The sequence below is a fragment of the Thermothielavioides terrestris genome, chromosome 6, assembly GCF_000226115.1.
Source record: "Thermothielavioides terrestris NRRL 8126 chromosome 6, complete sequence".
Taxonomy (NCBI): Eukaryota; Fungi; Ascomycota; class Sordariomycetes; order Sordariales; family Chaetomiaceae; genus Thermothielavioides; species Thermothielavioides terrestris.
The window spans coordinates 1,398,983-1,423,318 of record NC_016462.1 but is presented as its reverse complement, the minus strand read 5'-3'; the positions used below and the strand labels follow the sequence as shown (position 1 = coordinate 1,423,318).

Sequence of the window (24,336 nt, the reverse complement as noted above, 5' to 3'; positions counted from 1 at the left end):
TGTAGGTAGCATTTGGCTTGGATCCAATGTTCGCAGTCCCTTGTTTTTCAGCATCATTCGACAAAGGCTTCTTTAAGAGCTCAGCCGCCACAAGATCCAGCCTATAGACAGTAGAAAGTTCGTGGTCCCAGAGCACATTTATAGGGCTGTTGTGGGCAATATATAACCCTAACCCTCTTTTGCGCTTGGCACACAAATGAACGGGAGTCTCTCCGACCCGGCCTGGTGGATCCAGAAAGCGAAGCCGGTGTTGTTGGCAGCCGCTTTTCTTGGCCGCTCTGTTACCCTGAAAGAAGATGGAGACGGGCGCCGGTCTTCTCGGAAGCCTCACCCCCTGCCGTGGGCCACGGACCGAGAGGGGCCCCGGCCGGGAGGTGAGTTGCTCTGCTCGCTGATGACTTCTCCGCATGAACGCATGAACGGGGAGAGCATCTGCTCTTGCGCGCCTCTGCTCCCCTCCCTCCTCCCTCTTTCCCCTAGGTTCCTGGCGCTCGCCCGTCCTCTCTCGCGGATCCCCTTTTCTCTCCTCTTTTCGTTCTCCTGATCCTTTTTTGTCCTTTCCCTTTACTTGCTCTTCCTGCTCTTCCCTTCTCGCTCTTTTGCCCTTTATCTTTTTTGGTTTGCGCTTATCCTTCTCATATCTCTTGGCCCTCTTGGGTTGCTTTACCACCTACTGTAGAATACCCTACGGCGACTATCTGCCTCCGTGAGTCTGAAGCGAAGCCGCGCATGAATGTACAGAGAAACCAACACTGTGCAAACCGCGTTAAGTCATTTGATTTGGGTCTCTCGACTAAGTGCTCCTCGAAAAACTCTGTCGAAATGCACAGGCCCGAGAAGGGGGTTGGTGGATTTACTGAGGTTGCCCGAGACTGATACTCCTGGCAGCTCCGACTCAACACCCACAGGAGACTGAAAAAGTGAAGAAATCCAGGGAGTTAGTGCATGAGCCGCATCCGACTTTTTGGATCGTCCCCCTTTCTAGAATCCCAAACACTCGGCAGATTGGGTAGGTATCACTGTGAACGGTCACCTTTTGGAGCGGACACGGCGCTCCAATCCCAGGATTCAAGCTCATTGTGGGGCCGCTCTGGAGCTTTCCAGTGACAGCGCAGCACGGCAGGCAGTCTTCGCGGAAGGCGGGGTTGCAGGAACAATCGAGAGGCTGGTGGGGTTCGGCCTTTGGAGCTTTCGACCCGACCCTCAATCTCTGTTCCATGCTTCCGTCATTCCAACCCTCAGTTATCGCTCCCCCAGACCAAACCGCCCTCTCGAACCCGACGGCATTCCCGCACTTTCCTCGTCTTTCCAGCCCTCCTCCCCGCAGCAGATTCGCGGTTGAGCTGCGCCGTGCCCTTTCTTTCCCTTGGTCATCGAGAAACCCCTCCTGCGCATCGCTCGGCGCTTGTTGGCACGGCCCGCCTGGAGACTTACCAACCGACGTAACGAAGGCGTGCGACCATGCCCGTCTCCATCGAAGAGCTGGACGCGACTGTCCGCGCCTTCTACGAGGGCCGCGGCGAGCAGGTAAACCCGTCTGGGATCTGCCTCGAGTGCGAATTGTGATGCTCACGGATGTGCTCTTGGATATAGCAAAAAGCTGCTCAGGCCGCCCTCAATCAGGTACATCCTCCGCTTTCAGCTAACCCACCGCACATCCTCGCGACTTTCGCTAACCGCATGTCCAGTTCAAGGAAGACCCTGATGCCTGGCTAATGGTCGACGAGATCCTTTCGAGGGCAACATACGAGCAGACCAAATGTGCGTCCTCCGTGATCCCGATTGGGCCGCCAGTACATGAGCTCACACACAGGCAGTCTTGGGTTTGCAGGTCCTCGATAATGTGATCATGACAAGGTGGAAAGTCCTACCGCGGGAGCAGTGCCAGGGCAAGTTACCGTCTCCTCGCGCCTGATGTTGTGGCAGGAGTGTAGCTGACCAACCCCAGGAATCCGCAACTTCGTCGTGCAGTATATCCTGCAATGCTCCAGTTCCGAGGAGGCGCTCAAGACTCACCGGACCCTTCTCAACAAGCTGAACCTCGTCCTCGTCTCCGTCCTGAAGCAAGAATGGCCCCACAACTGGCCCACGTTCATCAACGAAATCATCTCCGCCTGCCATTCGAGCCTGTCCGTGTGCGAAAACAACATGATCATCCTGCGGCTCTTGTCCGAGGAGGTCTTCGATTACTCCGCCGAGCAGATGACATCCACCAAGACCCGCAACCTTAAGACGACCATGTGTGCCGAGTTTTCCCAGATCTTCCAGCTCTGCCAGGAGATCCTCAACAGCGCAAACCAACCGAGCCTCATCAAGGCCACTTTGGAGACCCTCCTGCGCTTCTGCAACTGGATTCCCCTGGGATACATCTTCGAGACCCCCCTGATCGAGACGCTCCGGACACGATTCCTTGAGGTGCCAGAGTTCCGGAACGTCACGCTGCAGTGCCTGACGGAAATTGGCGGTCTGCAGACAGGAGGCCCCGGTCAGATCAACACATACGACGAGCAGCTTGTCAAGATGTTCACCGAGGTTCTGACGTCCATCTCCAACATCGTCCCTCTGGACATGGACCTGAAGACGACATATCCGCAAAGCAACTCGCGCGACCAAGAGTTCATCCAGAACTTGGCCCTCTTTCTTTGCAACTTCTTCAGCATGCACCTGCCGGTGAGTCCCTCTGCTAATCGGATCAAGCCCTGGCCAGCACTGACTCCACGATTTCCAGCTCATCGAAAACCTCCCGAATCGAGACTTCCTTACCCACGGTCACTTCTACCTGATCCGCATCTCCCAGATCGACGACCGCGAGATATTCAAGATCTGCCTCGATTACTGGCTGAAGCTCGTGCAGGAGCTCTATGAGGAGATGCAGTCGCTGCCGATCTCCGACTTGACCTCGATGTCTCTGGGTATGATGGGCGGTGGTGGCGCGCCGAACCCGGCCCTGCTCGCCAACTACCCCCTCCGCAAACACAAGTACAATGAAGTGCTCTCCAACCTGCGGGTGGTGATGATCGAGAAGATGGTCCGGCCCGAAGAAGTTCTGATTGTCGAGAACGACGAGGGCGAGATCGTCCGTGAATTCGTCAAGGAGACCGACACCGTGCAGTTATATAAGACGATTCGGGAGTGCCTGGTCTACCTGACCCATCTAGACGTCGTCGATACCGAGCAGATCATGACGGAAAAGCTCGCACGGCAAGTAGACGGGTCCGAATGGTCATGGCACAACTGCAACGTGCTCTGCTGGGCCATCGGCTCCATCTCGCTGGCCATGAACGAGGAGACCGAAAAGCGCTTCCTCGTGACGGTGATCAAGGACCTGCTTGGTCTCACCGAGATGAAGCGTGGGAAAGACAACAAGGCGGTCGTTGCCAGCAATATCATGTACATTGTGGGGCAGTATCCGCGTTTCCTGAAGGCGCATTGGAAGTTCCTGAAGACGGTCGTCAATAAGCTGTTCGAGTTCATGCACGAGTCTCACGAAGGCAAGCCCTTACTTACCCCCACCCCCCCGGGCTTAGGAGGCAGCAAAGGTCCGTGGATCGCGCTAACTTCCCTCTAGGCGTCCAAGACATGGCGTGCGATACCTTCATCAAGATCGCCAAGCAGTGCAGGCGCCACTTCGTAGCGCTCCAGCCGAGCGAGAATGAGCCCTTCATCGAGGAGATCATTCGGAACCTCGGCAAGATCACCTGTGACTTGACTCCGCAACAGGTGCACACGTTCTACGAGGCCTGCGGCTACATGGTGGCCGCGCAAGGGAACAAGAACCAGCAGGAACGGCTCTTGGCCGAGCTGATGGCCATCCCCAACGCCGCCTGGGACGAGATTATCAAGCAGGCGACCATGAACCCTGCGATTCTGCAGGACGCCGATACCATCAAGATCATTGGCAACATCATGAAAACCAACGTCTCCGCTTGCTCGTCAATCGGGCCCTACTTCTTCCCCCAGATCGGCCGCCTGTACAACGACATGCTGCAGATGTATGCCGCCACGAGTCAGCTCATCTCTGAGGCGGTCGCTCGTGAAGGTTGGTAGCTGTTCGCTTGCCCCCTCGGTCGTACGTGTGCTCACTGTCCTGCCCAGGCGAGATTGCGACCAAGATGCCCAAGGTCCGCGGCCTACGAACCATCAAGAAGGAGATCCTGAAGCTCGTCGAGACATTTGTCGACAAGACGGAAGATTTGCAGGCTGTCAGGGCGCAAATGGTCCCACAGCTCCTCGACTCGGTGCTGGTTGACTACAACCGCAATGTCCCCGGCGCCCGCGATGCAGAGGTTCTGAAGGCTATGACGGCCATGATCACCAAGCTCTCGGTATGTCCAGGTTGTTTGGAAAGCGTTCAGTGGGTTTCTGTCGGGCTAATGCCTCGTCTCCAGGGCCTTATGGAGGACCAGGTTCCCGTGATCATGGAGAACGTGTTCGAATGCACGCTGGACATGATTAACAAGGATTTCTCGGAGTACCCGGAGCACCGCGTTGAGTTCTTCAACCTCCTCCGGGCCATCAACCTGCACTGCTTCCCGGGTACGTCTCATGCCAGGCAGCCTGCTGTTGGACTAATGCTGACGCTCTACAGCCCTTTTGAAGCTCGACAACCGGCAATTCAAGTTTGTGATCGATTCCTGCCTGTGGGCCAGCAAGCACGACAACCGCGATGTCGAGACGGCCGGGCTGAACATGTGCCTGGAGTTGATCAACAACATCGCCGAGAAGACGGACTTGCAGACATCGAACGCCTTCTTCAACCAGTTCTTCATCACCATCCTGCAGGACGTCTTCTTCGTCCTGACGGACCAGGACCACAAGGCCGGCTTCAAGACGCAGTCGATGCTGCTCATGCGCCTGTTCTACTTCGTGCACCCGGCCGACGGCACGCAGCCAAAGATCCAGGGCCCCGTCTACCAGCCCGACCAGGCGCAGCCGGGCACGAGCAATCGCGAGTTCCTGGGCAACTTTGTCAGCACCCTGCTGCAGAACGCCTTCAGCAACCTGACCCCGTAAGTCACAAGCCATGATACGTCATCCGCAGTCCAGCTACTGACATGCCTATTCTCAACAGAGTCCAAATCACGGCCTTCGTCGAGGGTCTCTTCACGCTCAACACGCAGTACGACAGGTTCCGGCTGGCGCTGCGCGACTTCCTGATCTCGCTGCGCGAGTTCGCGGGCGACAATGCCGAGCTGTACCTGGTCGAGAAGGAGCAGCAGGAGCGCGACGCACGGGCGGCCGAGCACGAGCGCCGCTCCAAAGTCAGCGGGCTGCTCAAGCCGTCGGAGCTCGACGACAACGACGAGCTGTGACTGACCGGGGTCGAGTTGAGGAGCGAGTTCGCGCCGGCGCACCATGGGCTTGGCGAGGAAACGGCGACCGGGGAAGGGGTAAAAGGGGTCGACTATGGCAGTGGGGATGGGTGGGAGTTGTATGGCCTGTGATGATCATGACTGTGACCGTGAAAAGGGCGGCGGCCAGTCAGTTGCCTCCTCTCCTCCCTCCCTCTCTTTTTTGTTGGTCAAGGAAAAAAAAGCAAAAGGTTCCCGTCTGGTTTTGACATTCGGCCGGCGACATCAAGAGCGGTGCTTTGGGGCAAGTCTTGCTTGCTTGGCCTGGTCGCCTGGGCTGTACGGGAGGAACAATGTGCTGTTGCTGTTGTTCGATCTCCTTTTTTCCCCTTCTTTCCCCCTTCTTTTCCCCCGCTTTTTATCCTTTTTTGTCCCTCCATGCTTTACATTGCGGACGGACCTCTCTGTATGTAGTGATACCAACCAATAGAAGAGGGATACTTGATCTCTTGTCCGCGGTGGGGGTGTCTGTCTCTGTACATATGTCTGATGTCGGCGACCGGGACAGGCCTCGAGTTTACCGCCAATCTAGACATTTGGTCCGGCACCGCCAATCTAGACATTGGGTCCGGCATTGTCGTCAACCGCTGACATCTCCAAACGGCCTGGCATTCTTTCAGAGAGATGCTTTTCACAGTCACTGGTAACCTGGATCTTTGTAGTTGTAGCCCGGCTGCTGTCTCTCTCAGTGCTGTCTCTCGTCCAGTGCTGGCTGGCTTCAGCGCCAAGCCAAGCTAGAAACAAGAAGGCAGAGAGGGCTGACGGGCACAGTGTGCCTCGTCCTTGTAAAGGGGTACTAGCGTGCGGATTCCGCAGCGAAGTATGGATACATAGCACAGTGCCTTACAACCTGCCGCAGGGGACTTGTGTCGTGTCTTGCCCCCGCATCCTTTCTGCCCATCCAGGCGCAACTGCTGCCGCATTGTATTCGGCGGCCCCATGTCACGAGAAAACTCGTATTGCCGCCCCCCGCATGGCACGGTGTTCTGTATTCCGTGTAGTGTATGAGTACGGTATCATGAGAAGCAGTGTTAATTAACGTTACCCGCCTAGGTATTTACTGTTGCCGATCAAGTCGGCTACTAACCGGGTCGTTGGGACTGTTGCTGCGTTGTTGTTGCGTGGCTGCAATCATTTCTGGACGCAAAAACTGTCGCGTGCCGAATGCGGTCTTCTCCCTAAGGTACCGGGCCAGGTATTTTTGATTGCTTGACTGCTTTCGGCTTGCGCCCAGTCGGGCGCCGCTGCGTCGGGACCCGAGTCGCTGGTGTTCCACTAACTCGCTGCTGTGACATTGAGGGTCTCGGCTTTCCCGTCAATCAGCTAGCCCCAGCCCTCAGACCTGGCCTACCAAACATTCGCAACATTCGCTAACTCTCAACCGGGGTTGCGTTCAGCCCAGGGCACCCAGGCCCGGGCCCGACTGGAGGCCAAGCGCACGCGCCCAAGCACGGTGCCTGAACCCTGAACCGTCGGACGGGCTTGGCCCGATGGCGAGAGTCGTGTTTCGCAGCTTTTCTCTTATTCGTTCACTACTTACGGCCGCCCATTGTCTGGTCTTGTGTCGTCTTCGACGTCATCGTCACGGGCGATGCTTAGTAAAGGCCGGGAACTTGGCGACAGGACGTGAGTGGTCTTCGACCGGGTCTGCCTTCCTTCCTCTCCTCAGCAGCAGCACACGGGGCAGGTGTTGAGACTCCACCTGCCTCCCGAGTTGCAAGTCGCACCGGAGGGAGTGTCTCTTGTGGTCTGGCCTTGAAAGGTTGAGCCAGCTTCGGCAGGGCCGCATGACCTCGAGCGACCTGGAAGGAGCCAACACTGCCTGGGCGGTCGATGGTGGGCAGTGGACGATGGACAGTCGAGAAATGAACAGATGAGGCTGCTCCTTCTTCAAGCCGGATAGTGTAAGCCACAACAACCCGGAACCTGGAAGCGCTCGCTCGACCATGGCTCCGTGGCCCGAGAGAGGGGCCCCTTCCCGTCTGGCCTCGCCGGTCCCGCCGCCGATGCCGCCGCCGCCGCAGCTACCGCCTCCGCCTCCACCGCAGAGCCAGCACTTGTCGACCCCGCGACATGTACGCGCCGGCTCCGCAGCAGAACGGTATCGAAGCACCTCGCGGGTTTCCGAGGTCGATGTCTGGGACACCATGCAGAACCACCAGATCCAGGTCGACTCCAGTTCGTCCGACGAAGGTCTCCACCCCCGGAGCCGCCCGCGGCCCCGCCACACCCGCTCCGTGAGCCATCCGTTTCCCTCGCTCTTCTCCAGCAAGAAGAAGCGATCCAGCCCAAAGGTCGCCGCCGACGACGAGTCCACCTCCGAGTCCGCCGGCGAGCGGCCCAGCCTAGGGGCCAAGCCGTCGTCGCCGATGCGCGGCCATCGCAACGGCTCCTCGGCCGGGAGCAGGGATTTCGCGACGGGGCGCTGCATGACGTGTGGGTCGCTGTTGCGCTGGCCGCGGGACTTGCTGGTGTTCAAGTGCACCATTTGCGTGACCATCAATGACCTGCAGCCCGTCGATCGCCTTGACAGGCCCGGGAACGCTCCTGATGCTGCGGGGGTGGCCGAAGAACGGGCAACGTCAAAGGGTACGGACATCGTCCGGGAGGCTGAAGCCCTTCTTTCCATGTTACGCACGGCTGACCGACGTGGCAGACAAAGCCATCTCCCTCACCTACACCAAGTCTTTAGCCGAGCGGTGTCTGCGTTCTTTCCTGGTTTCCGTTCTGAAGAGACCAACCTCCGATGGTCTGCCGATCGAGAAGGCGCCTCCCGTCGCCTATTCTCACCGCCCGCGCATCCAAACCAGCCCCTCAGCGCCGTCCGCAACTACACCTCTGAGGCTGCGACCGAGGATTTCCCCGACTTCCGAGCCATGGCTGGCCCCTGGCGGACACAGGGGCGCGGCACAACATCGCCGCGCTCCAAGCTGGGCCGGCTCTACTACTACGACGCCGCACTTCGCTGCGTCTCCTGAGAGGCAGCCAAGGCATCTTGACGTCTCCCCACATCCACTCGGCAGGCCACCGGACTACCCCCCGTCACTGAGCCCGCAAGTCGAGCCAAAGCAGATATTCAGGCCGCTGGAAGATTATATTGTCGCGTGTTTCACTTCGTTTCACTGTCTCAATTCCTCCTTTTTGACCCCTCGAGGTCATCCTCCTGCCAGACTCGGCGCGGAAACCAGGCCACGCCGCCCTTCCGGGCCTGGGGAGCCCCGAAGAGAGCCCCAGCCCGCAAGCTACTTGGTTCCCGATCTCGATCCGAAACTTCTGCTCCTTGGAGACGTTGCCGAAAACGGCAGCTGGTGGGCGGGCTGGGAGGAAGCGGCCCCTGCCAAAACGGCATCCAACAGGAGCCAGAACGGCCCGTCGACTGTCAGTTCCAGGAGTCCACATATTGACTGGGCGGCTCTGGAGGAGTGGTACTCGACCGCCATCGAGGCAGGTCGGCCATGGTCCGATATGTACGACAGTTTGATAGCTGAAGATCCTGGTCTCGCGGTCTCTCCTTCTGTGTTGCAGGATATCGAGGCCCAAATTCTCATCGGGCAGGAACACGTCCAGAAAGCACTGCTGAAGGCTTGCGAGACCATTCTCAAACGGCCAGGACGCCGCATCACCGAACCCCAGGAACTCCGGTTCCTGCTTCTCATTGCCGCGAACCCCCTTTTACACGCCTCATACAAGCCGTACGCAGGCAGGTTTCCACGCCCACACAGCGCTCTTCCGACACCGAACGGTGTCTCCCCTCAAAGCTCAGGGCCTGCATCAGGGCGACATTCGGCCATCATCAAACGCATCATAGGACTCCTGTCAAACGCCCCTCCCGAGTGTCACAACCACCTCGTTGCCTGGTTCGCCAGGTATCCCGAGTCCCGGTTCGTGCAGACAAAGGACTTGGTGGCTGGATTCCTGGCCTACCGTCTCCTCCGCCAGAACGAGAAAAAGTACGAGGCCCGAATCGATTACATGGCTGGCCTGGTCCCGAGCATGGCGGACGGCCAGTCTTCGGCGTCGCTCCACGCCGCATTAGGCCACACACAACGCTCAAGCAAGAAGCAACAGCAGGAGAAGAAGCCGGTCGTCTACCAGGAGGACTGGCAGATCAAGGCTGCAGCCCAAGTTCTCGGGTTCTTGTTCGCAGCGAACAACATGGGCCACGCACGCCGGGGACTCACCAACCGTCCAAACGCCGCCGGCAACAAGGACCGAGATTTCGTGCGGGCACCGGGCCAGATCCTTGCAACGAGCGACTTCTACATGACGCTCCTGGACGAGTCGGATCTTGTCGCCGATTTCGAGACCTGGGAGCGGGGCCAAGGCAGGTTCTCGTTCTGCCAGCACCCGTTCCTTCTGAGCATCGGAGCCAAGATCCGGATATTAGAGCACGATGCGAGGCGGCAGATGGAGCACAAGGCCCGCGACGCCTTCTTTGACAGCATCATGACGAACCGGGCCGTCCAGCAGTTTCTGGTCCTGAACATCCGCCGCGAGTGTCTGGTTGAGGATAGCCTGAAGGCTGTCAGCGAGGTGATTGGGAGCGGAGGGGAGGAAATCAAGAAGGGGCTCAAGATCAATTTCCAGGGCGAAGAGGGGGTCGATGCCGGGGGGCTCAGGAAGGAGTGGTTCCTCCTTCTCGTCAGGGAGGTGTTCAACCCTGATCACGGTACGTTCCTCTCCCCTCCCCTTCCCTTGGGCCATCGTTGTCGGACGAGCGGTTGCTGACCTCTGTCCCCAGGCATGTTCCTTTACGACGAAGACTCGCATTACTGCTACTTCAATCCCAACTCGCTCGAGCCGTCGGAGCAATTCTTCCTCGTCGGCGTCGTGCTCGGCCTCGCCATCTACAACTCCACCATCCTGGACATCGCCCTCCCGCCCTTCGCCTTCCGCAAGCTCCTACTTGCCGCCCCGGCCCCCTCGACGCCGAGCCCCCAGCCCCGCCAGCAGATGACGTACACGCTCGACGACCTCGCCGAGTACCGGCCGCGCCTCGCCCACGGGCTCCGCCAGCTGCTCGCCTTCGAGGGCGACGTCGAGTCGACCTTCGCGCTCGACTTCGCCATCGACACGCAGCGCTATGGCGTCGTCGAGCGCGTCGCCCTCTGCCCGGGCGGCGAGAACCGGCCCGTCACCAACGCCAACCGCCGCGAGTACGTCGACGCCTACGTGCGCCACGCGCTCGACACGTCCGTCGCGCGCCAGTTCGAGCCCTTCAAGCGCGGCTTCTTCACCGTCTGCGGCGGCGGCGCGCTGTCGCTCTTCCGCCCGGAGGAGATCGACCTGCTCGTGCGCGGCTCGTCCGGCTACGCGGACCAGCCGCTCGACGTCGATGCGCTGCGGGCCGGCGCGCAGTACGACGGGTGGGACTGCAATAACAGCAGCAACCACCACCACAATAACAGCAGCAGCAGCAGCAGCAGTAGCAGCGCGATCGGCGGCGGCGGGAGTAGCAACGCAAACCAGAGCCGAGCAGACCGCGCTGCCCCGCGCGACCCGGCCGAGGACGAGCCGACGGTGCGCTGGTTCTGGGACGCGCTCGCGCGCGCCCCGCCGCCCGCCCAGCGCCGCCTGCTCGCCTTCGTCACGGGCAGCGACCGCGTGCCGGCCATGGGCGCCGCCTCGCTGCGCGTCCGCCTCGTCTGCCTCGGCGACGACTGCGGCCGCTTCCCCACCGCGCGCACGTGTTTCAACTCGCTCGGCCTGTGGCGGTGTAAGGACAGGGAGCGGTTCGAGGCGATGCTCTGGCGGGCTGTGGAGGAGAGTGAGGGGTTTGGGCTGAAGTAAGGTTTTTATTTTTTTTTTTTTTTTGTTCTTCTTGAGGGTGTTTGTGGTATATCAAGATACGTCTACTATGGACGGGCCGGATGATGGGATGGGCGTGGTTGTTGAGATCGGCGTTGGCAGCGAAGGAAGTATCGTACACGGTTAGAGAGGCATGCGCGGTCCCAGCGGAACAATAAACGCACTCTCTAGTAAAGAAGTTTGGTTAAAGAGTGGTGTTGAGGACTGCAATGCCTTACAGAGTTACATTACCTACACTGTAGGTGGCCGGTCGCTGTCAATCGGGCATCACTCGCCGGAGGGTGTCGAACCAGAGAGCATTTGTGCTTTGGTCGTGCAAACCAGCCCATAAGAACGTCCTCGGAAACCAGACAGAACATATAGACCACGGGGCAGAGCACCAATCAATCAATCTGGGGATAAATCGAGCACAGCGCACCCCTCAGCTTCTGCAAAGCAGAGAACCATCGCCGTCCTGTACTGGATGCTTGACCACGAGGCCGACTGTTGATAATAAAGACCGCCGGGAGGCCGACTAGCTTTCACCAAGGCAACACAGGAACAGGCGCGAGCGCTCTTTGTACGCATGCACATACACGAGCCCGATAGCAGCAGCTGGCTCGTATGGCGGTGGAGAGAAGGCGCAGGAATGGATGGACAGAACTCGGGCAGGAAGGTCGAAAATGGCGAGGGTGGATTTCTTTCATTGCGGTCTCGCCCTCGACTGTGTGATTCGCTTGGGAAGAAGGAGGAGGGAGCGCTGGGCGGGGGACTTCAGAGCCCAACTCGCATGTAGAGGCGCGGGATGAGAAGAGCTGGCCGTCCCGGTCGACGCTGGTTGTGCGCCGTCTCGGCCCAGGCGGGGTCGATGATGACCGTGTAGCTGGCGCACAACTCGTTGTTCAGGCCCTCGGGGACGATGCCGAGCGTGGCGACGAGGAGGACCTGAAGGCCGGTGGAGGCGGGCTCGCCCTTGACCTCCTCCCGGAGATCGGCTACCCTTGTCTAGGTATACTATACTACCTCTAGGTATGCACGCCAGTGTAGGCCTCTCCTCAGCTTATTGTACACTCTATGTACTACTCCTTCTTGTATCCGCACTCGGCTAAGCCCTCCTCCAGTGCCTTTATGGCGTGGTCAATATCCGTCCTCTTCGGGTCGAGCTGCACACATGTTAGTGCAAGTTCCCAATACAAACAAACCGAGTAGCGGAGAGTGCCTACCGCACTGACGCCCATGTGGCCAAACCGGATGTACTTGGTGGCAATCTCCTTGTGGATGCCGCCGGCGAACACGACGCCCTTCTTGGCGAGGATGGGCAGGAGGTCGGCGCCCTTGACACCCTCGGGGAGATATATGGCTGTCATCCCGTGGGCCTGCTCGTCGGGATTGGCGGCAACCTGCTTCAGGCCGAGATCGGCGATTGCCTTCTTGACCTTGTCCGACGTTGCCTTGTGGCCGGCAAACCGGTCAGCCAGGGGCTTCGACAGGATCTGGCTCAGCGCGGTGTGCAGCGCATGGATGAGCTGAGGCGAGGGGGTGGCGAAGTACGACGGCTTCTTGGCCTCGTAGTTTTGCATGACTATCTCTCTGGGTCAGCGCCGTGGAGGTCGAAGCGCAGCCCGGAAGGAAGCTTACTTGGTGTCCAGTTCCTCATGGAAGCGAAGTAGGCCGCAGGAGGCGTCTTCCGGTTCTTCACCGCCTCCATGGCCCGGCCGCTGAACATGGAGATGGAGAGGCCGGCAGGGCAGCCGATGGCCTTCTGGCTGGCCGTAACGACGCCGTCCAGACCCCAGGCATCAAAGGCGATCTCCTCGCACGCCACGCTGCACACACCGTCGACAATGATGAGGGTGTCGGGCGAGACCCTGTGGACGAGGGCAGACAGGTGCTGGAGCTCGCTCAGGACTCCGGTAGACGTGTCGACGTGGGTGACGGTGATGGCCTTGTATCGCTTCTCGGACAGCGCCTTCTCGATCTCGGGGAGCTGCGGCTTGGTGCCGACGGGTGCCTTGAGCTCCGTCACGTTGGCGCCGTAGACGCGCAGGCAGTCGGCAAAGCCGTCGCTGAAGTAGCCGGTGCCGAGGACCAGCACGTCCTCGCCGGGCTCGATCAAGTTGGCCGCCACGAGATCCCAGCCGAGGGTGCCCGAACCGGAGAGAACGAAGGGCTGGGCCGCGGGGTCGGAGGTCTGGAACAGCTTGCGCAGCATGAACAGCGTCTCGCCGAAGGTTGCGACGAAGCCGGCGCCAACATGGCTCTCACTGTAGATGGCGGCGATGTTGACGTTAGCTCCCGAGGTTGGCGCAAGCTTGAAAGCGCCACAGTGGCCGTCGGGGAGCGTGGGCCGCACCTGTAGTGAGACATGGACTGCAGCACCGCATCGTCAAACTCGATGGGCCCCGGGATCAGGAGCGTCGGGTGCGGGGGTTGCGACGTCATCTTGCTGGGCGACGCGGAGAAGCTGCGCGACTGCGTTTTCGGGAGAAGCGACGTGTCAATGGTGTCCGGGAGGCGCTCGACGGTGTACGGCGTGTTGATCGGATACACTGGAGCGAGGTGCCTAGAAATGAGCGAGAGCCGGGCGGGGTGAGTGTCCGGCGGGTTCTGGCGGGGCATCGAGGCCGGTCCCAGTAATGGTAATCGTCTGAACGCCGTCCTGGAGACCTGTACCTCGGGTAGCACCATGGAGGAGCAATTCGGCCCCGCACTCCACGTGTAGGCGGCCTTCGGCTGCAGACGGCAGTAGCACTTTCCTCCAGCAAATACAAGCGGTAAGCCACCAAATCTGAGGCAGCTGGTTTACTTGTGCGAAGCAATTGCAGCTGTCAAATCAATCCAACAACAACGTCGAACACCAAGGACCGGGAATTGAACCAGCAGGTTGGCTGGCTACGGTATCGGAGTCGGAGCGGAGTTAAGTAACTAGCAGGCGGCCGGCAGTGGGGTCAACAAGATGGGAAGGTCCGAAAAACGGACCCCAATTGCGGCGGGCCCGTTGCTGACTGAATCCAGCGGAGTTAAGATGGCTTTTACACGACGGCAGTTCTCAATTAACCGGACCCCAGGAACATATTTCTTGTAGGCGAAGCCGAGTCGGGCTGGCCGGCCCGGCTGAAGCAGCGGAACCCGTCGCCGGACCCAGCCAGTCGGAGGCGGGGGTCGCTGAATGCCCCGCAGCGACCCCGGCCTCAGCTCGAAAGCTTGCTGCTCGCTCCGCTGAAGAAACCAATTTGTATGTACAGTCCTGACGAGACTGGAAGTGACACGGTCACGATTGCGGAACTCTGCATTAAATCTTACACTGTATTCCGTGGACGTAGAGAGCAGCCAGCGCCAGCAAAGACCTGAATCAGGCGAACTAGTGTACACGACGGAGAAGATGCCCTCCTTGACTTCCAGTGCCCAGGCCCCATCGCAACCATGCTGACAAGATGCCGATGTAGGCCCGAGTGGAGGGTGCCGGGATGTAAATTACATGGTACCCTTTCAGCAGACCTCCTGGTTTACGCAAGCTGGTACGAAGGAGTCCTGAGGTCTGCGGTAACGCGACATATGGAATGCGTAGGCGGTCATCTTGCTTGTGTGCTTGACAGCCTAGAGTACAAAGCCTTGCTCCGGCCATGATGCATAGGTATGTCTTGCGAATATTAACTGCCAGCAGTTAAGTGCGCCGTACTCAGGCGGCCAACTCCCCGGCCAACTCCCGGGCATGGTCGGCAGGGGCACTAATAACCCTAACCCCGTACTGGAACTCTCGGTGGGGAGAGTGGCAGCTGCCCTCGGTGAGCCAAGAGCTCCATCCTGACACTGGCACCGTTCGTCATGGTGAACCCCAGCTCGGCGTCTCCAGACAGCAGCTCACCGTAACAGCCAACTTATAGCTCATTGCGGTAGCAGCCACATTCGCTGCCTCGGCTGTCTGCCCCAATCAGCAGCGCAATCGCAGGGCTTCTTCACGAATCTCCTTGGTTCTCCCGCCCAATCCCCGTATATACAGTCGGGTGGTCGCCCGCCGCATCCTCCCCGCGAAACAAATCCCCCCGCCCAGCCCACCACCACCGCCCACACGATGGCCTTCCTAATCCTCGTGATCGGCGACCTGCACATACCCGACCGGGCGCCCGACATCCCCGCCAAGTTCAAGAAGCTGCTGTCGCCGGGCAAGATCGCGCAGACGCTGTGCCTGGGCAACCTGACGGACCGCGCGACGTACGAGTACCTGCGCGGCATCGCGCCGGACCTGAAGCTGGTGCGCGGGCGCATGGACGTCGAGGCGACGGCCCTGCCGCTGACGCAGGTGGTCACGCACGGCGCCGTGCGCGTCGGCTTCCTCGAGGGCTTCACCCTCGTCAGCGACGAGCCCGACGTGCTGCTGGCCGAGGCCAACCGCCTCGACGTCGACGTGCTGTGCTGGAGCGGCGGCACCCACCGCTTCGAGTGCTTCGAGTACATGGACAAGTTCTTCGTCAATCCCGGCAGCGCCACCGGCGCGTTCACCGCGGCTGACTGGGTGGGTGATGCCGGCTCAGGGAGGGGGCAGGACGAGCGCGGGGAGGTGGTGCCGAGCTTCTGCTTGATGGATGTAAGTGATTTTGGGGGGGAGTATGCTGGGTGACTGGACTTATATAAATTTGTTGCCTTGGGAGCTGATTGCTAACCAGCCGGGCTGGGTTACAGGTACAAGGAATCTCTTTGACGTTATATGTCTACCAGCTAAGGAAAGGAGAGAACGGGACGGAGAACGTGGCTGTCGAGAAGGTCACCTACACCAAGCCGGTCGAGCCGACGGGGGCCTCATGATATATGCTCTCGGGGACAGGTGACGGCGGTTGTGAGGTGACTTGGGAAGACCCAGCCACAGGAGTACGTACTTAAACGAATAAGCTCGGGAGGCACGGTACCGACATGCCCAAGGGGTGGTCGACGCATAATACCGAACGCGCCAGACCTTCAATTTCGAACAGGAAGGGGAAGAGCTCACAAGGAAGCGGATGGGCATGGATAAGGCGGGCAACGGCTATAGCGCAGGCCGACGTGTGGGTTGAGGCGATGGAGATGGTGGAACGCAGGGAGGATGAACCAGCCCTATGCTCCTGTATGTGGATAGTTCGGCGATTAGGACGCCAGGACGCCACTGCCGTGCTCCAAACGGGTGGCACGGCATCGACGAATGATAACAAGAGAGTCCTAACACAAATGTCTTGTCAAGCTTACCCTTTTCAACCTGGTTCATGGACTGCGGTTGAAAATGTTCATTCGTGCCATGCTGTTGTAGCATATCCGCCCGCTTCTCAAGAAATCTGATGGCAATGGGCAAACGCACAACAACTCGCTGATGTTACTGCGAATCCCACTCGAGTCCAGGATATCGATCGGTATGGCTAACAACGCGGCATCCTTTCATGCGAGCTTCACCCTAAGAAGAATTAGGTGGAGCACGAGGGCAGGGCAACGATTATACACAATAGCATTCACAAAGAGGCCATCGCGAGCCCGACACCCCCGTATCCATCTGGGCTATCCGGAAGCAAGCCAAGCGTTCTCCCTGCGGTCTTGTCCTGAACCAGCAAGCAGCAACCTCCATTGAGAACCCAACCCTCCTCATTCACACAAAACAAAAACGCCAAACGCTGTGAGTGTGAGTCTGTATAGGTGTATGTATCATCATGCTCATAGCCAACAGGCAGAAGAACGGAGCAGGAAAGCGGAAAGCGGAAAGCAGGGCAGAGAGAGAAGAGAAAAATCATAGCATCATGCTCCGCCGGCGGGAGATCCTGTCCTTCGCGACGGCGTCGCCCTCGTGGGAAGCTGCGCTAGAGCCGCTGGTGTTCGCCACGTCCTCGGCGGCGTCCTCCAGGGCATCCAGCATGGAGCTCTTCTTGGGCGCGAGCATCGACGCCCGCTTCCGCGCGTGCGCAGCAGCAGACCGCGGCCGCGGAGGCGGCGAGCTGGACTTGGCGTCCTCGGCCTCCTCGTCGAGCAGCGTGCGCAGCGCCGCGGCGGCCGCCATGGAGGATTTCCTTGCTGTCCTCGTCCTCGACGGTTGGACGCTGCTGCTGCTGCTGCTGTGGGCTGCTGCGGCGGGCTTGGCGGGCTCGCTGCCGGCTTGAGATGGCTCCTTGGTAGTTGAGGGAGCCGGGGAGGAGGCGGAGAAGTCGTAGATGTCCACTTCTGCTGATGGGCCCGGAGCAGACTGCTGTTTCCTGTCGTGGCCGAGGCTCGCTTCCGTCATGGAGCTGCCGGCGCTTTGCTGGCAGTTGCCCGGTTGCGCATTCGTGGTAGGCGAAGTAACAGTCGTACCATCTGATCTGTTTAGAGCGACGAGGGACTCCCGACTGCTGCCAACAGCTGATGGCCGTTTCCGGCGCTCCGTTACTACTGTGCTCGGCAAAGTCTCCGAAAAGCCGTCTTTTTGGGCCAGCGGGCTCACAAGGGCGCGTTGTTGAGCCTCGACGGTCGGGTCCGCGGCAGAGGAGGTCTTACTGCTTCTGCTGGCGGCGCTCCCTGGTTCCGCTTTCACCTTGCCGACAGAGGTCGGGGCTGTGTGACGGTCATCCAGCTTGGCGGCCATGACCCGGTGAACAAACTTGCCCTCCCCAGTAACAGCATCGAAAAGCTGCTTAGTGGGCCGTCTCATCTTGTCTCGCAGATTGGGTTCGGCGTAGCTTATGGGAGCCCTCGCGCGACGGCTGGGGCGAGACGTTTCGCCGGTGGAGGATATGTCGGCCGGCGGAGGGGTATCGTGCGGCACCTCCTTCTTCCTCGCATGATCTGGGGTGGATGGTGAGGTCGGTATCTCCAGTGGCAGAGCGGTCTCAGCTTCGAGTAAAACCTCAGCAATTGCTGGGGTCTCGGGTGCAGGAATTTCAACCCGGGGCAGTGATTTCGGCACATTCGCCTCGCCCTTTGGAATGGAACGCTTTGCATCCTGCTCTTGTTCCTTCTTCACCTCCTTGAGAGGTGCAACCTCCCCGGATTTCAGCGGCGATGACAAGTCTGCATTGGTGCTCTTCGTGGCAAGCGGTACTCTTGCGCCTCCTTTCTCCCGCCTGCTGCTGGAAAGGTCTTTGATGCTCCTTCTCTTTTGACCTCCGCGCGCCGGGAATGTCTTCCCCGGGGCGACGTCATTTTCCTTTCCGGGGTGTACCATAACACGCTGAATAGGTTCATTGTCGTCGCCGTACTTCCTCTTCGCACCCGCCCTAATTGGCTGCACCACGGGTTCTGGCACGGCCTGTCTCGCAGAACTTGTCTCCTTGCTTGGCGTAGCAGAACTTGTCTCTTTGCTCGGCGTAGCTTGTTTGGCTACTATGCCTTCCAACTCCCCACTCGGCTCCGGGCTTCTGGACGGGACTCTGTCGTAGTTAAGTGGGGACAGCGGCGGAAGCGGCAGAGAGGGCTTCGGGCTGTCGGGCACATCCGCCTGTGCGGGCGAGTCGTGTTGGACTGCGTCTTCGTCGACAAAGCGTGATACAGGCGGCGGGCCCAGATCGGGCGAATCACTCGTGTCGGCAGCGGCCGCGCACAAAGCCAGGATTTCTTCGCTGCTGGACAACCATCAGCATCTCTTCGCCGCGGCAACGGGGACGGAACATACTTCATCGTGGCCCTCGGGTACGTTTTGTTCTCGTAGATAGGCGGCAACCTTCCCTCCTGCTCCGCCAGAGTCTCTGCATCCACTGTTGTGTCGCGTCTTCTCCTCCTTGGCGGGCTGGTGGCTACACTCGGTCGGGGCTTTGCGAGAGTCCGCTCGCCTGATGACCGTCTCTTAGAAGGCGGTTCAACCCCTAGGGTGCCCAGCAGTGCGGCGAACTCGGAGAGCTGCAGTTCCAGCTTCGCCTTGACCTCAAGCGCATGGTCGGCTATCCTTCGCGCGCTATTATCCTCAAGTTGCTTCTCCAATCGTAAGATCTGGCCGCGGAGTTCGAGATTCTCGGACAGCAGGCGGGCGCAATCGTTCTCGAGGCGTCGGATCTTCTGCGACTGGTCCGAGTTGATCTTCGCGATGTCTCGATTCTGGCGCAAAAACTTCCTCCGAACTGCAGCTCAACAGTCAACAACAGGCGCTTCCAGCACGCGAAGCAGCGGGCACCGGGCACACATACGTATCTCGAGGTGGCTCTCAGCCGGGGCAGGTTGTTCGTTGAGTCTCGCCATGGCTCATGATTGCAGAGAGAGAGAAACAGCCCAGCGATGGATGGATCACGGATGGACGGCGCGGTATGCGATAAAGTTTCTCTAGGGCACCAGGGCGGCGTGTCGCGCGAATTCGTCGTTGATGCAGGGCAGGACAAACCGAATTGGGCGAGTTCAGGGCACACCGCTTGGAATTTGCTCGGCGCATCGGACAGTGTTTACTTTGCTTCCTAAAACGGCTTAGCGCGCTTTAGTGACCTGTGTCGCGGTCTGTGTTGGCACCAGCAACGGCTAACGTAACTAACGTAATTTTCGCCAAGATTCCGGCCCCTCGCTCCTTTCCTTTCCTTCTCCATCTGCCGTGCTATGGTTTGACTGGAAATAACGACTAAACCGTTACCATAGCACAGTGTACGGAGTGCGGCATACACGAGAAATACGAGAGAGAGAGACCTTTGAAATCACAGTCGTGATCAATAACCGCATCCAGCAATCTGACTGACACGAATTTGCTGCAACGCCACTAAGCAGCAATGTCTGCATTTCCATCCAGGTCGCTCCCATCGCACGTGCGACAGCCCTCTCTCTCTGCTCATGGCGGGGGCCAATCTCCCGCCCTGGTGGCGCGGGTGAATGAGAAGAAGGCCGAGCTGGAGAATCTCAAAGAGCTTCGCGATCTCAGCGCGGCAGTCGCATCGCAGATGGAGGCTCTCGAACAGAAGCTGGCCACTCTCTCGGACGGGACGGAAGGTGTGTTTGGGACTGCGGGCGTGGTTCGCTCTGTGGCTTGCTGACCGGTTGATCGCAGCCATTGCCTTGGTGCTAAGCAACTGGCATAATGTGCTGAGGGCAATCAACATGGCATCGGGTATGCCTGTCCCTTTCCTCGTACTCCTTTTCCTTACGAAAACCAGCTGAGACGGCGCGGCAGCGAAAATCCCCAAACCTACGGACGAGCCGGCCCATGAAGATGAGGGAGATGAGGTGCCTCTTCCCCAGACTCTTGTTCGGATTCCCACAGAACATGCTCCTACGCTGCATGCGCACACAGACGGGGCGGCCGAGGGAGAATCGGGGTGAGCAGAGGTCGGAAGCCCCTCCACGGTGCCTGGTCCCCCGAAAGCAGCCACGCTGTGGAGAGAAAGGACGGCGGAGGTTGCACCAAATATCCCCCCCAACGAAGCGCCACCCACCTTACAAGTGAAGGTTACCTACGTTACCTACACTGTGGTAATCAATTTGGCAAAGCCTCCTCAGAGGACCTTGCTGTACCTCCCCTCGAATGCGCGAATGCGGGGTACAGTACGGAGTGCGTCGAGCAACGTTGATGACCGCCGCAGCGATCGCGTCGCGCTCCTTAGTCAGCACCCGAGCGCCACGGATTGGCTCTCGGCCTAACGCGTTCGGAGAGAAGGGTTGAAATGAACAGTCCGGGAGAGCGCTTGCCTCAGACAAACATTAAAGGCGGGGTTCCATTCGAGGTGAGACTGAAGGAAGCTGAGAGTTGGGTTCCTGTACACTACACAAGTCGCAAGAACCGAGAGCAAACAATCAGTCCCCGCATGACGGGAAGTTGCGTGTGAGCCGGCAATCGATGCCTTCTCGGCCGTGGAGACGGGGAAGTAAACAATGCAACGCCCTCATTAAATCCCGCCCCCTGCCACGTCCGGTGCTGCCTCCTCACATGTATCTGCTTCACCACGGCATCCAACTGCTAACAAGCATCATTGATTGACTGACATACCGGACCATCTGCTTTTTTCCCCCCTCTTCTCAGCTTGCACCGATATCCCAAAGTTTGCAGCAGCCGTCCGGCCCGAGGATCAAACTCCCCTCCTTGTTGGCGCCAGCCAATCGCGTTCTGAATATCAGCGAAATTGCATTGCAACCCCCCAGTCTCCCACGTTGCCGGGCCTCTGCTTCCGAAGCCTTCGAGCGTCTTGGCTTCTTGTTTCGGGCGCTCCCGTGGGGATTTATTAAAGGATGGCGACGACCGCGCGACCCCGACCGCGCATCGAGCTCGACGCCCAATCGACGGTCCTTGGCGAACTCCCGCTCGGCAATATTCAGAACATTAAGCCCAACACCATTGACTCCCTGGCCCGCCAGCTAGACGATTTCCACATCAACTGCAACGACAAGGAGAACAAGCCAGGCTGCGCGCTTGAACTCGGCTCTGGCCAAGGCCGAACCACAGCCTGTGAAACTAACCACTGCATCCGGGGCAGCTCCCACGCACACTCCGGCGCCGGCACAGACTGCATCACACAGGGCTCCGAAGGTAAAGTTTTGGTGCTAACGCTCACGGCAAGCACTACCTATGTAGTGATGTGAGTTAACGGTAGTTCGCGTAGACCCTGAACACTTGGACCCCCTTTTCCTGGCCAGCCAGCGGCTTCCCAGCGTACAGGAGCAACTGTCAAAGCACCAAGAAGGTCAGTTCGAGTGGCTGCTTTCGATTCCGGTCAAGACTTCCGCCAGCGGGCGCAGGCCGCGCGACGACTCCCATGGCGACGCGGAGCTGCGCCGGGGCGAAAAGACGCTCTATTTCGGATGCAACCTTGTTCGCCGTAGATCGCTGTTCGGCGGGGCGCTCGGGAACGACGGCGAGTCCACTGACGTGTACACCATCTTAGCCACCCGCATTGAGGGCGACGAGGATTTCACGATGGACGCGGCCGCTGAGCGGGAGCGGACGGAGGCCGCGGCACAGGACAGCGCCGTGACCGGGCGCCACGAGGAGGGACCGGCCACACTGCCCAAGAGCCCGCAGCTGGCAGTGGAGGTCAAGGAGCACTCCCGGCCAGTCTCCCGCATCGAGGATTCCGTTGAGGCCCTCGATAAACTTGAAGAGGAGATAGAAGCGGTTGCCCAAGTCACTCAGCTCGAGCGGGTGTTCTCTCCCGAGAATGACAGAGCTAGCACGCAAAACACCAATGGAGCAGGTGCGAAGGCGTCGCCGCTGAGGCGAGCGACTTCAGTCAGAGCTACTGCAAGCCCGGCGGCGAGGCCCAAGACAGTGGAGCGTAGCGCTTCGGTACGCAAAGCGGCCTCCAGTTCGTCAGCTCAAGAGGACGACAAAGCAGTCGGCGGAAGTTCAGGTTCAGGCGCACGAAAAGTGCCGAGGCCTGCCAGCCTTCTGCCGCCCAAGCCGCTGGCCAAGTCGAGCAAGCCTCCCACGGTGCCGGCATTCGAGCTGCCAGGCGAGGCGGTGGCTCGTCGTTTGAAGGAGCAGCGCGAGCAACGCCGGTCCCAGCAGCTGTCGGCCGAGCAAATGGCGGCCGTGGCAGCTGCCTACTCGCCGTCCAGGCCGCACTTCAAGTCGTCCAAGCCGCCGACGCGTCCGACATTTGAGCTCCCCGGCGAGGCCATCTCGAGGAAGAAGCGCGAGGAGCGCGAGGCCAAGCTGCGCGCGCAAGAGGAAGAGGAGCGCAAGCGGCGCGAGTTCAAGGCCCGACCGCTCCCCGCCAACCTCGCGCCGAGCACCGTGCCCCGCGAGACGCTGACCAGCCTGGCCCGCCAGCGGCAGCGACAGACCGAAGGCTCGTCCGACTCGGCCGCGACGACCATCACGCCGGCCTCCAAGAAGCGCCACTCGGTCGCCGCCTACCCATCATCCAGCTCCGCTGCGCGTCCTTCCACGAACGCGCCCGCCGCGGCCACCACCACTACCACTCTCCCCACCCGCGGCCGCGGCCCCGCCCAGGACACCACCGACCCGGCAGGCCCGCGCACCCGCGACCTCTCAAGCCGCGCGACATCGACGTCGACGGGCAGCGGCAGCATCCGGCGCAGCGGCAGCGCCGGCAGCGGCGGCGTTAGCGGCAGCAAGCGCAGCGTGGTCAGCGCGGAGGAGGCGGCGGCGCAGCGGCAGCGCGGGCGCGAGGTGTTCGCGGCGGACGGGGCGTACGCGGCGGCGCGGGAGCGCGAGCGGCGCGCGCGCGAGGAGGCCGCCGTGCTCGCGCGCCGCGAGGCCGCGGAGCGGTCTAGGATGCTGAGCCGCGAGTGGGCTGAGAAGCAGCGCCTGCGGGCTGAGAGGGAGAAGGAGAAGCGGGCGCGGGAGAGGGAGAGGGATGCTGGGAAGGCGAAGGAGCAGGCCCAGGTGCAGACGCAGGTTGCGGAGGCGGCTTGACCTAAACTTTTGCGCTGCGCGGTTTTGTGTGTTTGGGTCGGTCGCTCGTTCCCGGGCGGTGCGGTGGAGTGTGTGCTGCCGGTGTTTTCTTTTTCTAGGGGGAGGGGGGGTGTTGATGGTTGGTTTGGTGTCAAGGAGGCCTCAAGGGGTGTGGAATATCACGTTGCGTCGGTGCTTTTAGGGGGAGTTGTCGGTTGGTTGGTTGATTATCATCAGGCTTATACCAGTCGTGTCTTTGGCGGCTTGTTTGTTTAGCGTTAGTTATCTGGACAGAGGGGCGGTCGCATCCCGGGCGCTCAAGGCGTGACGGGGCTGTTTGCTCTTCGAGGAGAGCCGAGGTTTGGCTGGAGTTTATTGTTTATGCATGCTAGGCACTTATCCCCCTGGCTGGTAGGGCACCGATATCTGTACCTGTCTCTGCTTGTCGGGGTCGACTTGCGGTTATCACTTCGTGTTTTTGGCAGCTTCTCTGGATTGCCCAGGGGTTATTGCTCCATTCCGGAAAACATAAAATACGTTGCGTATTCACTAGGTGTCCTGCTGTTGATGGTTGGTGTCCTGCATTGCTATGCCGTGTTGATGATGCCTGAAGCAGATCAGCTTCTGACGAACCATGGCGGCGTCTTCAGGTATCTGGCATGTAGTCCGTGCGCTCCACAGCGGCTCCGCCGGAGATGTAAGCCACTTCGCACAGTATCGAGTTACGCAGGCCCTGTCCAGAAAGGAACCAGCTTGCGGTTGGCGTCACACTGGCAATCTCGCTCAATTTATCTTCACCTTAGCCTTCACTTCGTCCGCGGTCCACAGGGGCTTATGGCTGTGGTACCAAGTGTTGTCATATGCCCATCAGACGCGACACACGTGCGACACTGCCGTAGCTGCGCTGCGCTGTGGATGCCAAGCCCGTCCGGTGTCCCCCGCAGCACT

General features: G+C 59.8%; 7 protein-coding genes across 7 annotated transcripts; 5 read left to right on the top strand and 2 right to left on the bottom strand.

Annotated features, from left to right (window-relative positions):
- Positions 1-1,461: 1,461 nt before the first annotated feature.
- On the top strand, positions 1,462-5,312 carry THITE_124350 (uncharacterized protein; the record flags this gene model as incomplete). Its single annotated transcript, XM_003657647.1, has 11 exons — positions 1,462-1,527; positions 1,594-1,623; positions 1,689-1,761; positions 1,818-1,889; positions 1,949-2,670; positions 2,729-3,491; positions 3,569-4,039; positions 4,096-4,325; positions 4,389-4,536; positions 4,589-5,009; positions 5,072-5,312. 11 exons carry the CDS (start codon positions 1,462-1,464, stop codon positions 5,310-5,312), a joined length of 3,237 nt encoding a protein of 1,078 aa, XP_003657695.1.
- Positions 5,313-7,171: 1,859 nt separating this feature from the next.
- Positions 7,172-10,257, top strand: THITE_2123607 (uncharacterized protein). Its single transcript, XM_003657646.1, has 2 exons — positions 7,172-7,940; positions 8,008-10,257. The coding sequence occupies exons 1-2, from the start codon at positions 7,298-7,300 to the stop codon at positions 10,077-10,079; spliced, it is 2,715 nt and encodes a 904-aa protein (XP_003657694.1). The 5' UTR covers positions 7,172-7,297; the 3' UTR covers positions 10,080-10,257.
- A 1,825-nt stretch (positions 10,258-12,082) lies between these two features.
- On the bottom strand, positions 12,083-13,940 carry THITE_2123604 (uncharacterized protein). Its single transcript, XM_003657645.1, has 4 exons — positions 13,492-13,940; positions 12,777-13,402; positions 12,362-12,720; positions 12,083-12,301 (listed from the first exon to the last, which is right to left on the bottom strand). The coding sequence occupies exons 1-4, from the start codon at positions 13,755-13,757 to the stop codon at positions 12,218-12,220; spliced, it is 1,335 nt and encodes a 444-aa protein (XP_003657693.1). The 5' UTR covers positions 13,758-13,940; the 3' UTR covers positions 12,083-12,217.
- Positions 13,941-15,116: 1,176 nt separating this feature from the next.
- On the top strand, positions 15,117-16,209 carry THITE_2123602 (uncharacterized protein). Its single transcript, XM_003657644.1, has 2 exons — positions 15,117-15,723; positions 15,819-16,209. Exons 1-2 carry the CDS (start codon positions 15,211-15,213, stop codon positions 15,939-15,941), a joined length of 636 nt encoding a protein of 211 aa, XP_003657692.1. The 5' UTR covers positions 15,117-15,210; the 3' UTR covers positions 15,942-16,209.
- A 455-nt stretch (positions 16,210-16,664) lies between these two features.
- Positions 16,665-19,448, bottom strand: THITE_2123600 (uncharacterized protein). Its single transcript, XM_003657643.1, has 3 exons — positions 19,247-19,448; positions 18,739-19,180; positions 16,665-18,688 (listed from the first exon to the last, which is right to left on the bottom strand). Exons 1-3 carry the CDS (start codon positions 19,296-19,298, stop codon positions 16,885-16,887), a joined length of 2,298 nt encoding a protein of 765 aa, XP_003657691.1. The 5' UTR covers positions 19,299-19,448; the 3' UTR covers positions 16,665-16,884.
- A 185-nt stretch (positions 19,449-19,633) lies between these two features.
- THITE_2123598 (uncharacterized protein) lies at positions 19,634-20,528 on the top strand. The gene is made up of 3 exons (XM_003657642.1): positions 19,634-20,027; positions 20,086-20,145; positions 20,209-20,528. Exons 1-3 carry the CDS (start codon positions 19,811-19,813, stop codon positions 20,355-20,357), a joined length of 426 nt encoding a protein of 141 aa, XP_003657690.1. The 5' UTR covers positions 19,634-19,810; the 3' UTR covers positions 20,358-20,528.
- A 532-nt stretch (positions 20,529-21,060) lies between these two features.
- Positions 21,061-23,589, top strand: THITE_2123596 (uncharacterized protein). The gene is made up of 2 exons (XM_003657641.1): positions 21,061-21,558; positions 21,632-23,589. The coding sequence occupies exons 1-2, from the start codon at positions 21,261-21,263 to the stop codon at positions 23,407-23,409; spliced, it is 2,076 nt and encodes a 691-aa protein (XP_003657689.1). The 5' UTR covers positions 21,061-21,260; the 3' UTR covers positions 23,410-23,589.
- Positions 23,590-24,336: the final 747 nt, after the last annotated feature.

What these genes read in the sequence shown, in the direction of transcription:
- THITE_2123602 (XM_003657644.1), top strand. Translation starts at nt 15,211, where the DNA reads ATGGCCTTCCTAATCCTCGTGATCGGCGACCTGCACATACCCGACCGG. An exon ending in CGAGCTTCTGCTTGATGGAT is followed by an intron (nt 15,724 to 15,818) that starts GTAAGTGATTTT and finishes GCTGGGTTACAG; the next exon opens with GTACAAGGAATCTCTTTGAC.
- THITE_2123596 (XM_003657641.1), top strand. Translation starts at nt 21,261, where the DNA reads ATGGCGACGACCGCGCGACCCCGACCGCGCATCGAGCTCGACGCCCAA. An exon ending in CATCACACAGGGCTCCGAAG is followed by an intron (nt 21,559 to 21,631) that starts GTAAAGTTTTGG and finishes TAGTTCGCGTAG; the next exon opens with ACCCTGAACACTTGGACCCC.
- THITE_2123600 (XM_003657643.1), bottom strand. Translation starts at nt 19,298, where the DNA reads ATGGCGAGACTCAACGAACAACCTGCCCCGGCTGAGAGCCACCTCGAG. An exon ending in TGAGAGCCACCTCGAGATAC is followed by an intron (nt 19,181 to 19,246) that starts GTATGTGTGCCC and finishes GTTGAGCTGCAG; the next exon opens with TTCGGAGGAAGTTTTTGCGC. An exon ending in TACCCGAGGGCCACGATGAA is followed by an intron (nt 18,689 to 18,738) that starts GTATGTTCCGTC and finishes ATGGTTGTCCAG; the next exon opens with CAGCGAAGAAATCCTGGCTT.
- THITE_2123607 (XM_003657646.1), top strand. Translation starts at nt 7,298, where the DNA reads ATGGCTCCGTGGCCCGAGAGAGGGGCCCCTTCCCGTCTGGCCTCGCCG. An exon ending in AGAACGGGCAACGTCAAAGG is followed by an intron (nt 7,941 to 8,007) that starts GTACGGACATCG and finishes CCGACGTGGCAG; the next exon opens with ACAAAGCCATCTCCCTCACC.
- THITE_2123604 (XM_003657645.1), bottom strand. Translation starts at nt 13,757, where the DNA reads ATGCCCCGCCAGAACCCGCCGGACACTCACCCCGCCCGGCTCTCGCTC. An exon ending in CAGTCCATGTCTCACTACAG is followed by an intron (nt 13,403 to 13,491) that starts GTGCGGCCCACG and finishes CGCCATCTACAG; the next exon opens with TGAGAGCCATGTTGGCGCCG. An exon ending in GCCACATGGGCGTCAGTGCG is followed by an intron (nt 12,302 to 12,361) that starts GTAGGCACTCTC and finishes ACATGTGTGCAG; the next exon opens with CTCGACCCGAAGAGGACGGA.
- THITE_2123598 (XM_003657642.1), top strand. Translation starts at nt 19,811, where the DNA reads ATGTCTGCATTTCCATCCAGGTCGCTCCCATCGCACGTGCGACAGCCC. An exon ending in TCTCTCGGACGGGACGGAAG is followed by an intron (nt 20,028 to 20,085) that starts GTGTGTTTGGGA and finishes GGTTGATCGCAG; the next exon opens with CCATTGCCTTGGTGCTAAGC. An exon ending in GGCAATCAACATGGCATCGG is followed by an intron (nt 20,146 to 20,208) that starts GTATGCCTGTCC and finishes ACGGCGCGGCAG; the next exon opens with CGAAAATCCCCAAACCTACG.